Genomic DNA, 18411 nt, shown 5'->3' with positions numbered 1-18411 from the left:
TCACAGTGATTGACGAGTTTGATGACTTTTAGCTATGCCTTATCTTGTTCTTTGCGCGCAAGTAATGAACAGAAAACGTCATGGCAAGTGATGTTTTCTGTCTTTTGGCACAGCTGCTGCATAGCCTTAGCATAACCAATAGAGAACCTGGGGCACAACCTTAGCAGAACCAGTAGAGTACCTAGTGCACAACCTTAGGACATAGAACCAGCAAGAGCACGCATGAACAATAAATAAAAAATGTCATGCTGGGTGATGTTTTCTATTTTTTAGTGGCCCAGAACATGCAGCAGTGTTGACCAACAGAGGCTGTCTCATCTTTGTTGCATGGTCTATTAACCCTTTAAATAGATGGTGAGGGCGAAGAGACTCACAAGACTAGAAGGGACAGATCTGGCAAAACGTCAGCCAGGAAGACATTTTCCACTACATGCTAGACGTCAGCCCTAGTGACGTTTTTAGTTTATGCAGTATGTGCACAAAACATAACTATGGGTGACATTTTTCAATCAAATGATTTTGTGCAGAAAATATCAACCATGCTGACATTTTTTGTTGCCCTTCTCTCTCCTGCATGTTCCACATGCCACTATTCCACGCACATGAGTGCCTATACATAAAAGTGTCACTCTGAGTAACGTTTTTCAGAAATCGTCTCCTTCTTTGACGCTTTCTTCTTTCCTCTAATTCCGACGTGACCAAAATTATTTAGTTTGGTAAATATTTTTTTATTAATTTATTTTTGTAATTTTTATTTTTTTTATTTATTATGGTAGCCTTAAAACCCGTAACGATGTACTTACTTAAATCTATAAATGGATTTCTTAAGTTTAAAAATGTGGGAGGAATGTTTTTCATTTTCAAAATCACGAGATTGTTTCCCATATTTGATACTTCATTTTATTAAAGGTAACAAATGACAATAAGATCCTAATAGTTTAAACAAAAATTTCAATAAAATCGATACCTTTCTAATGTGAGGAACCTTTAGTTACAAGCCTACCTTTCTTCTTCATAGATATATTGATTTTGTCCAACTTGTTCCTAAAGGCCCCACTTAATTCCAATGATACACTTGTCTTATTGTAAAGGAACCAACTTCCATATGTCATTCTTTTGGAATTGATGAAGCTCTTCTTACATGACCTTGATTCATCCTTCATCTTGGATTGCTTCATTCATAGTCTTTGATTCTATCTCAAATATGAGAGTTATGTGAGCTTGTTCCTTAAATGATGTTATTGTCCTCACTTTACCCTTCATCTAACCTATGACATTCTTGCGGATGATGTTGCTTCATCCGCTAATTTTGTCCATATGGCCCAAGTTCCTCCTTAGCCTTAGGTTTATCAAGTTAACTAAACTTTATATTATATTATATTATATATATATATATATATATATACTTATATTGATATAAGATATTTCTATTAAATTCATTAAATAGTATAAATAATCCTATATATAAATAATATTTTTGAAAATGAAAAACTTATTAAATAAAACTATATATGCAATTTGAACCAATCTATATGTGTAGCGTGTGAGATAAAAAGAAAATTTGAGATGTGGTTAGCCACTTTCTTATTTTTTTAATTTAAAATATATAATTATATATAACAAATTTAATAGTGTTATACAAATTGAATTGAGTTGGGATGGATTTGACATCAAAACTCATTACACAACCCATACATGAATAGATTTGAATAGAATTAGTTGAATTAGACCTAAACACAAAAAAAAAAATTGCACTAAAATGATTTAATTAGTTTAGATCGGTAAGAGTTTATAGATTATTTAAATTCATGGACACCCTTAAAAAGCTGAACCTCCTATCTAGGGACATCAAAGAGTGACAAAGAAATACCGAATTAAATAGCTCTTAAAGGACTGAAATAATATTTTTTTTTCCTAATTAATAAACTCATTACAATCATTCAATCGAAAACTAATTTCTAGTAGTGTTAAAATTTTAACAGCGGGGAAAACTAATAGTGAAATATATTAAAACTTTCTAAGTAAATTTCTAAACGAAAAGGATACTACTCGAAAAGAAATTAAACAAAATAGTTAAAAAGGGAGTGTAATTTCCAAGAAAATAGTTAACATTGATCTAATCTCCTGAAAACCGAAAAAGAAAAAGGAATGAAAAGCCCATTTCGATGCCCCCAAATGTAAAAGGAACCTAAAGGACAAATTTAGATTGAGTTGGAAATTGAAATCAATGAATTTTTGAACACACCTTATGATTTTCAACCTAGAGGCATGCACAACTACAATAGCACATGATCTTAATTTCAAATGCCAAATTATGAGCCCATTGTGCTGCAATTTTCTTGAGAGCAATCACAAATAATGGTAATTGTTAAATCATCTAAACGGGGTATCTGAATCACATGAACATGATCTATGATCCACACCAACAGTGTAGGTAAAATTTTTAAATTCATATCATATCTACTTTCTTGACTGTTATTCTTATTTTACGAATTTCTCTTTTTAATTGAAAATTTTGAAATAAAAAAATAATAATCATATTAATACATACCAATCACAACCTCTTCCCAGCATCACAAGCTCCAAGTTGAGGACACCAATGAAACTCAGGGCAATGTCTTGTTGATAAGATCTTAACGGAATGAAACGGGTAAAAACAATGCAGACCCACTACGCTATCATTTTTGCACATGCAGGATCATGTCAACAAATCAGTTAATTCAATCTTATCTCAATATTAGTTTTAAAAATTTTAATTTTTCTGGTAAAATTAGATAAACGATCAACTGATTAAAAATATCTTTAAAATAGTTAAAGTATATTACATAAACACCCTCCCTTTGAAATTTCGTAAGATTGTACAAATACTCTACTTTTTCTACTGTACAATAAAACTTTTCTTAATTGTTTAAAAAATATTAACATTACATTAACTCCTCTAATGTTTGAAAAATATTAGACTATTATCGAAATAAGAGAAGTCATTATCAACATTAAAAAAATAAAATAAATAACCGAGTGCAAGAACGATTTCACCAAACCTCGTGAAGTTTCAGTGTAATTTACTCAAATAATTACACGTACATGACAATATATAATTATGTAACAATGTAATGAAAACGTTTACACAAACACTTATCAGATGATTCTAATTAAATTCAAATTTTAAACAGAATAGAATTCAAGTGAAACTCATCTAAGACACATTGGACGTAAAAACTCACGTCAAATGCAAAGCTACAATATGTAGCTTCTACGTCTTTTGTGCATTTGCCGCAAAAATGATCACATAAGCGTAGTAGATTCAAACATGATATAAATCTGTCCTATGAACACCCCCTAACTAATATACACCTACCCAGGAAAAAATATAAAACATGCTAAAATGATCACATTACTTCCTCAAAAATATCGACCACACATTTGCATAGTACTTGAATTCTGCTCGATCTCACATTCCTATTTTACAGTCCTCCTTCATCAGTGTATCAAAATATCTAATATATGAAGATTTTGGCAAGCATAAGTAAAAAATAAACATACTCCTGCACTGAAAAATTACCGACAGTGACACAACCAATATGATTAGCGCCAACTTCTATCCCTCTGAAGATTAACTATAATTTCATATTGATACAGAAACCAGGATTCAGATCAGACTACAGAATTCAAAACAATCATGATGGAGAATGATGGCAACTACAAAATAGGGTCAGGTGACAGGGCTATACAGAAAACTAGAAAATGAATTACATACTACGGAACTACAACAAAAGGAATCCTACAGTCAAAAATATCTCTTAACAGAAAAATGGATGGCCAGATAATTAACATTCTGGTAACCTACCTACTTCAGCAGCCACTTGGTAAAACTTTGTTTCAGCAATTAATTCAGCCAAACTTAGCTGCCACATCTTCGTCAACGCTTCCTAAAATGAGAATTACAAATACCATTTATTAACATAGAATATTGGTTTTGAATTAGATATCAATTTGAGGTAAATGCACAGGTTCTATCAAACCATACACAAGATGAATAGTGCAAACAGAAAAAACAATTCTTTCTCTATATTTTTAAGTACTCCCAACTCTACCGTCACAATTGGATGGAAAGACCATGCTAACTAAACAAACGAAGAACAGAATTCAAATTCCTTTCTCTTCCAAAGAAACCACTTGATTTACTCATAAAAAATTTTCAAGAATGCCTGCTCCCAGACTAAAACTTTCATTTCATAATGTACGTACCTAAGAAAGCATACAGAACTATTGTCGGATGTATTGGCATCATGAAAGCCAAATATTTATGGTCAAATTTTCCAAGCATATAGTATACACTTGTCCTATTCCAATGTTTTTTCTTCAGTAATCTCAAATTGTTTGCTAAACAATCATTTCTTACCTTAACAGTTACAGGGTGGGCAAAATCTGAGTTTAATTTATATATACTGTCAGTGTAAAATTTCACACAGGCATCCAATAGTAATTAATATTGTTGCCATATCAAATTCACATTAATGAATAGGATGATGTGACAACATGGTAAATTCAATTGGATGCCTTGTGTAAATGGTTTTATGCTGACAGTGAATATAAATTAAATTCAAATCTTAAATTCCAAAGCATCATCTTCCTGATTGTGTTCTATATCAAGTCTGGTGGCATGTTTCTTTATATGTTTTTATTTTCCCCAAATATCTTTGGCGAATTTAGGATATGGAATTCAATCATCCCCGAATCATAACTATAGCTAAATAACTAAGATGATTGATAAAGTCTCCTTGAGCGTGTCTATAAGATAAGCAAGGATGTATCCACCCTTATATCAATTTAGTCAATAAAGATCAGAAGCACCTAAGATCAAAGAGTGGATACTCCACTACTTGCTCACTTTAAAGAAGCCTTATCCATGATAACTGTATCTTCAAGTACATTTTTTTTTTCTTGAAGCTATAGTGCATACACCATCATGCCCATCACAATAGCATAACATAACTATAGCCTAAAGGGGAACCTTTCAAAGTAAAGTACTAAACCAATCAACATATAGTGCATAAAATAATTATTTGTGTTACTTACCAATATTAACTTCAAAATTGGAGAGATCAAAATGCATCTCCTGGTCCTGTGTTGCAGCAACAGACGAAGCTTTGAACAATGCACTTGGAGTATAATTAAGCTGGTAATTTACAAGTATTGGACCAAATATGTTGAACTTTTGAGCACTACTACAAGCAACCTCTGCATCAGAACACCTTTTGAAAACCACTCTTGCCCGGCTGCTTACTGTATCAACTTCTGTCTCTGCTTCCTTAAGAGGTCCAAATCGCCTAAACATTTTATTAAGGTTTGTTTCTGAGGGAACAGAATTCAACTCAGCAAAGTTCATAACAAGCTCAGCAGGGGCATTCTCATCTATATAACCAGGAGGTTTCTCAGGAACCTCAACATGATTGCTGTTAGAATATTGTTTCCTGGAATATGGCCTACGACTAACTTGAACAGGCTTCCCTGGCTCAGCAGGAACAAGTTGATTGTCTTTTTTCCGCTTCCTCCGTGCTGGTTGCGATGGTTCCAGAGGCTGTGATGGTTGTGAGGGTTGTGCTGGCTGCGCTTCACTGCCATTGTCAATGACCCTGTCTGTCCAATATGTGTCACTCATATCCTCAAATTCAAATGTTTCAGGTGGTCCAGAAATGGTTGGTTTCCTCCTTTTAGTACCAACTTTATCTGTACAAAAGATATCTTTTACAGAATCATCTGCCACAGTTACTGAATTCCTGAAATCAGAGAAGAAGCTCACAATAGCATTCAGGAAGCTATAATCTCCAAGGGGTTCTTGTGCCACTGAGTGAAGTGAAGATAGCAAATCATCCAGAGACGAATACTCTGTTGGAGCAACCATACTTGACCTCTGAGCCGCCTCAAGGGAAACATCAGATCCATTTGCAGAAAAACCATCAGTGCTTATGTCTGTCTTCTGAAACCGGTCACCAGAACTCTTTATCATAGAGGGGGAACCAGTAAGTTTACTAGCAACCCTACGAATACGGTCACCAATTAAAAATGACGGCTTTGCAACATTAGAAACTTTTGCAACAGAAATTGTTTTTCTTCCATCTTGCTTCCCAAAGTCATCATCATAGTGATCAGCAGTCTTTCTTCTTTTGGAACGGCCAGGTGAAACCAGTTCATCTGTTACCTTCTCATCAGACCAATAATCACCATCAGGAGAATCTTGAGTCCCACCCATTAGCTCTGACAAGCTTCTTTCCTTCTTTGTTTCATTCATAATATCCTTCAAATTATGCTTCCGTTTGCGGCGTGAGCTGCTTTGGTTTTTTAAATTTCCAGAACCAACTTGTTCATCATTCTCGGTTCTAGGAGCTGCATGATCAATAACTTGATTCTCATCATCGTGAGCTAAGGTGTCCATGTCATCATCAAAACCTCCACAATATTGTAGTTCTGGCAAGCAAGAGTAACCCTTAAAACGATAGAATGCTAGTAATTGAGCCTTAGCAATTCCAAGCTCCAAACGATCAAACACACCAGTTGGAAATTCAGATAGTGTTTTCATGTATTCTATAAGCTTATCAGGTGAAAAGGAGCTGGCACTTAGAGATTCATCCACCCCATGTCTGCAATTTACTTCTGGTCGAATCCCAGTGTTTTCTACAGTCTGGAATTTAATGGAGTCATAGGTATCTTTAGGAATACAAGAACATGCCAGCCCATATTCTACTCGTCTTATGACTTCATCCAGAGCACAATCTACAGCATTCTGAAATGATTCTGAAGTGCTCTGCTTTTCAATAGAGGAGAAATGTGTCCTAAAAGGTTTTAGCTGAGATTCTTCATTCCAAGCAAATGTTCTGTCCCCAAAATATGCTACCAAATGGCAGTCCTTTTTATAATGCTTCATTGCTTTCTCAGACGAATCCGATGGATCAAATATCTGCCCAGGCCACCATGGGTGGCTTCTCACCTTCCCCCAAACCATATCAGATACAGAAAAATTACCTTCCTTTTCTGTTGGCAGCAAATATCTTGCATGATGAAATATTTCTGAACTCACAGGCTTCATTAATGAACGTCTTGTGACTCTTCCTTCTGCTTTTCTCTGTTCAGGTTCATTAAATTCTTCAACTTCAACTTCCTGACCATCATTTGAACCATCCTGCTCAGAAATGCCAGCTTGTACTTCAACGTTTTGCCCAATATTGGACTCATCATGGACTTTTTCCTCTCCAGCATCCATCAGTGCGAGGTTATCCTGGTCAGCAATCTGAGTGTCTTCTCCTACAAGCACAGAAATTTCATTAGCATATAAAATTTTCATTCATAATCAATACAAATGCACCTTCATCCAGAAAATTACAAGGATAATTATCTAGAACCCAAAGAACTTTTTTTATTTAAAGTTACAATTGTATTCCAACAACAATTGAGCTGGAAAATAAAAAGTTATGAGATCAACAGTGATCTTACCTTCAATCTCTGAAGTGTGGTTCAATAGTTTAGTCTTTTCTGTTTCTGGTTGACCTTCGGCTTCTGCTTCTATCCCCTCACGTAAACCACACTTTTCAGCATCAGAAATATTCTTGTTTAACTCCACTTCTTTTATTGAATCCTTATCCACTATTCCCTGCCCTGTATCTGAACTAACCTTTTCAGTACATTTTCTCAAGCACTGTTCTTCCTCAGAATTCAAATGATCCGTGCCCATTGCAACTTCAGTTCCACCAACCACTTCTTCTACTAGTACATTATTGGAGCCGTCATCAACTTTATCAATCTCCATTGGCTGATCTACATCAGAATTTAACTTTCCCATGGATTCAACTTTGTCACTGACACATGCTTCTTTCTCCACTATTTTATCACTTTGCAATTCAGAAACATCCTTCTCTTCATCTAAGGTCACATCATTTCCATCTCCCATTGCTCCATTATCCTTCTCAGCACATGCACTCTGTACATTTTCCACTGCAACTTCAGTTCCACAAACCACTTCTTCTAGTTCATTATTGGAGCCACCACCAACTTTATCAATCTCCATTGGCTGATCTCCATCTGAATTTAACTTTTCCTCGGATTCAACTTTGCCACCAATACATGCTTCTTTCTCCACTATTTTATCACTTTCCAAGTCAGCAATGTCCTTCTCTTCATCTAAGGTCACATCATTTCCATCTGCTATCGCTCCATTATCCTTTTCAGCACATCCACCCCGTACATTTTCTCCTCCTACAGAACTACCTGCTAATGGGCATCCTAAAGCATTTTCAAATCTACTATTTGTCACTTCATGATCTGAGGCTCCAGCATCTGGTGCATCCGTGCACTCAACCCCAACATCCGCCACTTCAATGTTGCTAACCCCAGTTCCCACTTCTTCCTGAACTCTATTATTATCCAAAACAGACTCCTCCCGCAAAGATGCAGAATCAACTTCACCGCTACCAACTACTGTGTTATCACCCTCTTCCCTCCCGAACACGACATTATCGAATTCCACTGCTACATTCTCAATCCTACCTTCTTCAGATTCCAATCCCTGAGAGTCCCCACTACCTAACCCTCCAGACTTCGCATCCTTACCCAAACCCTCCCCACCCTCAACTGATCCACCACCACCCACTTCGCCGCTCAGCTCAGCGTCATTCCCACGAGTGCAAACACCATCTATGTACACATCAGACCCCAAAACCTCCACCATTACATCCTTCCCATTACAAGCCCCAACCTCCCCAACCAACTCTTCAGAGAATGAACCCTCCATCTGAACCTGACCACCACAATCTACAGACCCTTCTAGGGTTTCACCCCCCACTTTCTCCTCATGAGTTACTGTGGATTCGGATGTTCCACATAAACCCTTCTCTGGTTCCTCCATGGAGATTGTATCTACCAAAAATCAAAACTTCAAACGCTCAATAAACACGATAAATAACCCCTCTTTTCAACCCCGAGAATTCGGCAATATATAAAAGACCCAGAAAGAAAAACCTTCACAGATTTCTCCACGGCGTACATAGATATAAAGGGAACAAAAAAAAAATGATTTTGCACAAAACCCAGAAAAGAAAACAGCAAAAAGATTTAAACTTTGATACCCATCAAAGAGAAATGAACGATAAAAAGGAAAAGAGTGAGTACCAGGGTTAGATCTTGTGCTGTAGTGAAAAGTAAACTCAGGTTTGGTGTAGGTTTTTAGAGAGAGAGTGTGTTTAGAGAGAGAAAGGAAAGTCGCGATTCTTAAATCCGGATATAATGCATTCTTGTCCTTTTCGCTTTTTAACTAGTGACTTCGTTAAGATTACATGCTGGTGCCGGGGATGTCTGTCACCACCAATAGAAAGACCATGCGTTTTTTATGTTTAAATCGTTTGGCTATGTGGCAGTCTTATTGGTCCACGGATGGTGATAAATATGGAACTATATGATATAGGATATGATATATAGTATGTGGTAAATGTGATACTTTGCCATTTGAAATAATCACCATTAAATCACAACTTAAATCTGGTATTCGGCCTTTCAATTTCTAGTTTATAAATGCCTGCTTGAAACTAAAATTATAAGCATGGTATACTATTTTCTTGATATTAAAAAATATAATCTAAAGTATAGACATGTATAATTTTTATATATACATTTCTTTATTATTTTTATTTTTATTATTATTATTATTATTATTATCACATGACGGACATGGTTCAAGGAGCCCTCACATCACCTACTACTTTATTTCGTGGTGTTGACTCTATTATGAAGTCGATCAACGCTTAAGTTTTTATTATCTCCCTTGGTTCATACTTGATAGCAAATTTGGATAGTTCTATCGATCACTTCATCATCTTTCTAGCCAAATCAGGTTTTTGCAATACTTGTCAGATTAAATGATGTGTTTTACCACCACTTCATAGTTTTGAAAGTAGTAGCATAATTTTCTGGTAGAGATCAATATCGTTATGGCTAACTTCTCAATCTTCTAATAATTAATTTCTTCACCTTGCAATACTTTATTGACAAAGTATATCGACATTTGGATGTTTTCCTTTCCTTGGACCAAAATCGTGCTGATAGTGTTATCAAATATCGACAAATAAATCAACAATGGAAGATCTAGATGATGAGGTTTTGACAAAATCAATGGTGAGGACAAAGAGTTCTTGAGTTCTTTAAATGTATTTTCACATTCATCAATCTAAGTGAAGCAATCATTATTTTTCTAACATTAAAAAAGAGTCAATGCTTTCTCATCCGACTTTGAAAGAAAATGTGACAGAGATGTCATTTTTCTAGTGAGTTGTTGAACCTCCTTCATAGTTGTTGGATTTCTCATGCTGATTATTGTTGAACACATCCAAGTTGGCTTCAATCCCTCAATGAGTCAATAAGAAACCAAAATACTTTCCTGCTTGTACACCGAGAGGACATTTCTCCAAATTCAACTTTAACTACTATTTACTAATGGTATCAAATTGCTCCTAAAGATCGAAAAAATGTTGATTGACACTGACCATGTCATCCTCATAAGCCTTTAGCTTCCATCAATCTTTGATAGGTGACTCTAACATTCTTGAGACTGAAAGGCATCACCATGTAGAAATAATTTGTCTGATCTGCAATAAACGTTGTTTTGTCCTTGTTTGCTAAATGCATTTGGATTTGATTGTAACCTGAATATGCGTCAATGAAACTTAACAGTTCATAACCTGATGCACCATCAACCAAACAATCTATGTTGGGTAGAGGATATAAACCTTTGGGAAAGCTTTATTTAAGCTTGTGAAGTTGATGCACATCCTCCATTTTTCGTTGCTTCTTTTAATCTTCACTACATTCGCCAACAAAGTCAGATATTGAATTTCTTAGATGTGGTCAGCTACTACTAACTTTTTTGTTTCTCCCGATATAAATTTTTTCTTTTCATCCCCAAACTTCCTTCTTTTTTGTGCCATCGCCTTCAGTTTTGGCTTTAAAGCGAGCCTATGACATAGGAAGTCGAGTCTATGCCCAACATGTCAGTTGTACTCCAAGGGAAGGTTGACAAATTTTCTCTAGGACATCAATCAACTTCCCCTCATCCTCTTGTATCTGCGAAACTTTGATCTTCACCTTCTTATATTTAGCCACTTCAACTTCTTTAAAATCTTCAGTAAGGGATGGTCGGTTGTCAAAGTGATTCATTCTTAGGTTTAAATCTATAGAGTGAACTTCTTGTTTAGTTTATGTAATTTATAACCTCCTTCTCACCTTTAGACTATCTTCATAACATTTGCGAGTCACCTTTTAGTATACTTCCAAAACGCCAACTCCTCCTCTAGATAAAGGATATTTAACCTTCAAGTGTGGCACTAACATGATTGCTCCTAATTTGTTCAGGGTTGATCATCCTAAAAATATGTTGTAGAATGACTGTGCATTAACCACCAGGTATGGGATTACCATAATTTTCATATTTCCCCCCTGATCGAATGTTATTTCAAGGTCAGCATAGCCTCGAGCCACAACTTGATCACTTGTAAAACCAGCTAGAGTGCTAGTATAAGGTATTAAACAATCATTAGGTATCTTCATTCCAATAAAAGCTTTCGAAAATAAGATATCACCAAACTTTCTTGATCCACTAGTACACGTCTCATATTGAATCCCATAATTGTGACCAAAATTACTGTCGAGTCATCCTCATAGTGATACCCCTTCATAGTCAACATCCAAGAATGTAATGACGAGATGACTTCCTTGTTATTTTTCCGATATTGCCAATACAAATCAAGTGTATCTCTTTCATGCTATCAATGTCAATCCAGCTCTAGCAAATCCACCAACGATAGTATTAAAGTCACCGTGGATTGCCTGTTGGTGGACTCCTTGGCTTTTTGTTGAAGGTGGTCCCTAAGGAGATTATTTGCTACCATGTTTATCTCCTTTTCTCATATCTCCCGAGTTTCCTTCTCCTCTTCTCATTTCTTTCAAACTTTATTCTCCTTTTCTTTTAACAAATCTGCCCAGTCAACCCTCCTTAATCAAACAACCAATTTGTCTTCCTAGAACAAAATAATTCTCAGTATTGTGACCATGTGTTTTATGAAACTTTCACCATTCATTTTTATATGGTCCTATCTATTGATTAGTAGTAGAAAGGAAAAGAAAAAAGTGATGCACTATTTATGTCCCACAAAACTTGTTATCGAGTTTCATTAAGTGGAGTGAACTTCTCTTGTTCATTTTTCCTTCCCTAATCGTCTCTCTGTCAACTTCCATATATTAAGTGTTTGACATTCTTCTCTCTTCTCAAAACATAACAATTTTTCCTTTTATTCCAATCGAATCAAGGACGTAAATGATTTTTTCCTCTTTTGGTCTCTAGGACCAACTCCTTGTCTTCTTTCAATCTCTTGTTAATCAAATCATCCTTTGTCTTTTGTAGCTTAAAGCATATGTTTTTACCTTAGCCATTGTTTGGTAATTCATTCTTTTTAGTGATTGATCAACACCCTCAACCATAAGCCCTTCTAAAATACTACAACAACCATTTTTGCATCAATGGACACAATTCTTACTTAAACTTCATTGAATCTTTGAAGGAAATCTTTTAAAGTTTTCCCCCGTTGTTGCTTTAAGTCAAATAAGTCTGATGTGGTTGGGGTTTTTTCGCTTGTTAGCAACAAATTGAGCTACAAATAATCGACTTAACATGTCAAAATTGGTTATGGACTGATCTAGTGAATAATTAAACTAATCCAAAGTTGCTTTCTTTAATGTTCCCATGAACATCTTGCATCGTACTCCTATACTTCCTTCGCATATCAATATTTGGGCACAAAAGTTTGTGAATGTTGACTTGGATCTTAAGTCCCATCAAACAAATCAACCTCAAGTACCATGTAATCTTACAGAATAGGTTTTGCCTCAATTTTTTATGAGAAAGGTTTAAAATCCTTTGGTACCTCTATTGTCAAATCTCCCTTTGTCATCTTGAGGTTGGTTTGTATCACCACCTACATCTCATTTAACCTTCACCAAATTTCTTCATTCTCTTTCTTGATCTCCTCCTTTCTTCTCCTAACTTAAGCATTCTCCTCCCTTAAGTCATTGATCATAGTCATCATCTCCTCCATAGTTGGATTTCAGGTCTCATGATTTGATGTTGTTCCTTTTGCCATTTCCACCAAAACTTCCATACACCTTTTTCAATTTGATAGTCCTTAAGGTGTAGGAGAAATTTCATCGTACCTCCATGGTGGATGCTAAAATATTTTGATTTGGAGAATATTCTATGGTTAGTCTAGCCTCTTAACTAAAGTCAAAGCATTCAAAAGTGTATTATGCTTTACTTGCCTTAAGGTTAGGGTTTTTATAGTTTAGGGTTTAGTCGCTCAACTAAAGTCAAAGCATTCAAAAGTCTATTATGTCTTCCTTGCCTTAGGGTTAGGGTTTTTATAGTTAATTATTTATGAGTTTATGGGCCTTGAGAATTTTGGGATTTGATAAGGTAGCTTAGGTATCATATCTTGGTTGTTAAAGATAAGATTTGGTCCAAATATTTGGATGAGGCTAATTTTGACTTCCCTTAGACATGATTGATAGATCACATATTTAGTATTAGAGGTCAGATTAACACCATTTACCCCTTATTTTTGGTTGAATTGGTTTTTCTCTATGCATAGTCAAATCAACCTATGATCGATCCATTAGCTTGACTAGTTTTTTTGTCTACAATTTTTCTAACTTGGTAAACCTATGTAGGTATAGATCTACATAAGCATACCAGGCCCATGCCAGATTATACCAGTATGGTATAGTAATAATTATAAATCTCTTGTTTAAAATAAAAAATACTATTAAAATTTGATTTAGTTCAAACGCATTGTTGGATTGATTTTGTGTTTACAATAAGTTATACTACTTCATGAACCCTCAAATTTGTACACACCATCATTTGTCTTTAATAAACAAATGTTGCTCAAAATGACACATGCTACAAATCTATTAGGACCACATCTTTTACCTAAATTATTAGGATTCAACTTAAAAATTTCTTGAACAATTTCACTTAATGTCAATTAATTTTAAGAGGAGATCAAATATTATATTTGAGTCTATAGTTTATTGTAGTAAGCATCAACTTTTCTAGATAACATATGTGGAGGGGGTAGGCATCACGCTTTCTCTCGAGTATTTATGGAAAAGGGTATTTGAAGTCTTGCATTACCTTTTGAATTACTAGGATGCAACTTTCTAACCAGAACAATTATGGAGTTGATCTTATCAATTAGGTAACTAGATTAGAATTGGGCACAATAGTTACATAGGCAAATAAATGTTGATTGAAAAGGTAAAACTAAAAAAACCTACAAAGTTCAACCTAATGATAATAAGAGGTTTGAATAAATTACACTATGTATTAAGTCAAAGCTCACTGTTACTGTTATATATATATATATATATATATATATAAAAACTAATGGGTCAATGTATACAAAGAAAATAGAAAAGGAGAAAAAATTATTTTAATATCATACATGTAGTTTAAAAATATTTATACAAGTTATTCAAAACCTAATAAATGTAAAATGAATAAAGAAATATATAGAATAAATAAATAAAACTAAATAGAACAAAATAAATACAAAAAAAAAATAATAAGCTAGGAACATTTAGACTTACAACATATGCAAATTAAGTCTTGTTGTGCTCAATTAAGCAAATCTTGGAGAACAAATAATGTATTTCCCTTATGAGAAATATTTTACTAAAGTAACATCAACTTTACGATTAATATCAATGTTGAATACGTTATCTTTTACCGTGTTAGACCTTTTGAAGACCATTTTTTTATATAGGAAGAATGAAGACTAAAAGCCTCTAACTTTTTTGAGGCGGGACATGATTAAGTGTTGACAATCAGCTTCAATGTAGTCTCAACATAGTCACACTATAGTCTTAGCATGACCTAAGTGTCATCTCTTATAACACGATCATGTTTGCATGTAGATGTTAAATCTAATTCTCTCTAATCTTTCTAATTCTCTATCTCTTTTATATTTATGTAACTATATAGTTTTAAATCAAAATTGAAAATAAATAAATCATAATTTAATTCAATATATAAAAAAAAACTAAAATGAAATAGGAAACAAATCAAGCTCAAATAACATAGTCATACATTACAATATTAGCATGGACCTTAATCAATGTAATTTTGTGTCAATACTAACAAAGATACAATTATTAAGCATATATAAAATGTGGTATCATGATTTTTATCTCAAAATTTAAGGAAAAATAATTTTTTTTACACGTTAAAGATTTGCATTAAATGAAATACTAATCAACATTATCCTTAACATACATATTGAGATGGGAATTCTAATGCAGATATTGGCTTGCCAAGCTTTGTGTATCCATTGATCAGTCATTCATGCTTATAAAGTCATGTCCACCTCGATGAATGTTTATTATATTTGTTGTTAGTTGCTTTCTTTTGTGTTATTTTATTTCTCCTTTAATTGAAAAAAAAATGAAATATTAATCCACAACATAAGGTATCTTAGCAAATTAGCCAAAAGAGTCTACATACATGAATTAGAAAAGTTACAAAAAATAAAAGGAGGATCTATAACAAAAAAAAAAAATAGAACAAATTTTTTTAACCATTATATCCCTAAAAAAAAAGTGAGTAGTTGTGGGAAAATGTCCATGCTTATTATAACTTCCCTAGGAAATTAAGTTGCAAGGTTTTTCAAAAAAATAAGGACAAAATAGTGATGTTGGGGTTTCTTGGGTACTTTTCAAAAACAATTTCAATTAAAAGAAGAACCCATGAGTGGAACAATCCATTCTCAATGACCACACATTGCCTAGAACCATGTTAAGAGTTTAATGTTTTACCTTTGTATTGCGTTTATATCATTCTTGGAGATTCCTTTATGCGATTGAAGGGGGAACACCTTCTTCCTCTTTGATCACCAAGCACCAAAAGGAATGGTACTTCTACTTAATTCACATAAGCAACGTAGAGGACGAATTTTTGGTGTTAGCCATGGGTAGACAAGTTTAGGGTTTTATGCCTCTCACAAATAATATATATAATCCTGTAGAATTTTCCCATTGCAAGTGTCCTTTGAAGCAAATATAATCGTTCATGATTAGTTTGATCTTTCATTTAATGCTCAAGATCTTGCATTAAATATTGCTTCCCGTTTATAGACCTTGCATGAAGTCTTCTTTGCCTTGTTAGCAGTTGTGTCTAAATTTAGCAGAGACCTAAGAACCTTTCTGTCCTTTTCCGGTCACGTAGTTGTAGAATGTTGTCTTTATCTGAAAAAATGATATATTTTTTCTGACATATGAATGCTTTTGCTGTTGCGTGCTTTTCTTCTTATTTTTTTTTCTCTTCTTTTGATCACGTGTTTACGTTGAGAGCATTTGAGTGATTGTAGACGATGCCTTGATTTTTCTTTTGAGACTTGATTCTTTAATTGTTTACGTGGCAGTCTTCATCTGCGTCTGTTGGTTTTGTGCGTCTCAATCTATGATTTTCTTCTGAGCATTTGAGTTTAATGCTTTGACTTTCTTTTGATCTGGTCAACGTTACAAATGGACAGACTTTATTCTTTTTCTGAAGTGTCTTTTAGTCTATGTTATCCTTCGTCTTATATGTTGTTGACTTTCTTCTGATCTTTGACTCATGCTTCGTCTATTTTCATATGTTGCACTAGGAGTTGTCCTTGACATACCTTCATCTAATGTTGGATTTATAGTTGTTTGGCGCACGCATTATACTTTGTCTGTTCAGTTAGCTTGATTTGTTTGATTATTATGATGTGTGTTGCCTTAACTGTTCTTTTATCAGAGTTTGCCATCTGGTTTCATCTGATGTTTAACCCATCTTTGTCTTGTTCCAGATTTAGCCTTGTTTTGGCTTTTCTTCTGATACTTCAATGTTTTGACTTGTAGTAGGCCTCATCTAGTGTTTGTTGAATGTTCTTTCATTTGTGATCAGACCTAATCTTGATGCTTTACTAGCCATCATCTGATTCTCTTATTTAGTTTGTCCAGGCTTCATAGATCTTGCATTAAATGTTTGCTCGCTGATTTTGGGTTACGTGAAGTCTTTTTGTACCGTTTGTTTGCTTCTATGTCTGACTTCGATCATAACCTAGGCATATTTGTACTTTCCTGACATTGTAGCTGTAGATGCATTGTCTTTTACTATGTCAATTTGAACACGTTTTTATGTTTTTATGAGTATACATTCAACATGCTAGACAAAAGCCTTCTTATTGTTACAAGCATTTAAACCTTTGAATTACAAAATTTGTAATCTAAGATCACCATGTCATGACACTTGCAATCCCATCAATAACGGGTTTCTTGTCAAATTACTATAGCTTGTTGACAATGTAGAAATGTATGAATCATGGTTTCAAATTGCGATCGCAATATTGTAGTTGCGAACCTTTTTGCAACAACATCGGACCGCAATTGCAGTGTGAATAGAAATCAAAACTTTTTTCGCATCACAACTGTGTTACACATGCAACATGTTCGCAACAACTATTTTTTCACTTTTTTATTAAGGAAAAAATAAAGATGATGGGAGAATTGTTCAGAGGTCCTTGAAATCTAAACTCGAATTTTGAATCATCCTCCCCTCTATGACTTATGCCTTATTTTCTGACTTGTTTCCTTTTTTTGTTTTAATTCATGTTTTGGATTATGAACCTTGTGGGTTCGTGGGAGTTTGGGGTTGGGCTCAAGGGAAAAATGAATGGTTGCCTCGATTTATGTTTGTAGGTTCTAGAATTTTTTTGCTTTCAATTTTCTTTTGTTGAGTGAGGGCATTACCTATTTTTTATTTAGATCTAAATTGAGAAGTGGCCTCATAGGGTCAGATGGCTAAAACACATATTCACAAATGGCAAAGACATGGGTTGCCTAGGTGGTATTTAAAATGAAAATGAGTAAAAAGGTGAAGTTTTTAATGAAAACAGGGAAATGGGTTAAGTTGTTGGAAATTTTGAATTTTAACTTTTTAATTAAAATGATAGGAAAAGATTAAATTATGAAGAGATTGCTGGAAGTGAATGTGAATGTCAAGTTAGGTTGCTAGTGAAAATTTTGGATTAATGGAAGGGAGGAAAATTAATTTACGAAGAATTTTTAGGAAAAAAATTAACAAAAATGTACACAACCTTATAAACACAACATATTGGATATATTAATATTAATAGTTTATTTTTTATATTTGGTGCACATATTTAATAAATTCATGTCGCAATGGCCATAACTTGCATTACAATGGCTGTAATACTAGCAATCGCAACCACAATTCAAAACCATGGTATGATTTGTGTTTTCCTTAATCAGACTGCATATATTACACATTATTGA

At 34.2% G+C, this 18411-nt stretch overlaps 1 protein-coding gene across 1 annotated transcript; it reads right to left on the bottom strand.

Moving 5' to 3' along the window:
* Positions 1 to 3527: 3527 nt before the first annotated feature.
* Positions 3528 to 9298, bottom strand: LOC109810171 (uncharacterized). Its single transcript, XM_029273744.2, has 4 exons — positions 9163 to 9298; positions 7492 to 8910; positions 5080 to 7302; positions 3528 to 3929 (listed from the first exon to the last, which is right to left on the bottom strand). Exons 2-4 carry the CDS (start codon positions 8897 to 8899, stop codon positions 3892 to 3894), a joined length of 3669 nt encoding a protein of 1222 aa, XP_029129577.1. The 5' UTR covers positions 8900 to 8910; positions 9163 to 9298; the 3' UTR covers positions 3528 to 3891.
* Positions 9299 to 18411: the final 9113 nt, after the last annotated feature.

The sequence above is a fragment of the Cajanus cajan genome, chromosome 7 (assembly GCF_000230855.2).
Source record: "Cajanus cajan strain Asha chromosome 7, NIPB_CcT2T_4, whole genome shotgun sequence".
NCBI lineage: Eukaryota > Viridiplantae > Streptophyta > Magnoliopsida > Fabales > Fabaceae > Cajanus > Cajanus cajan.
This window is presented reverse-complemented; position numbering and strand designations above follow the sequence as displayed.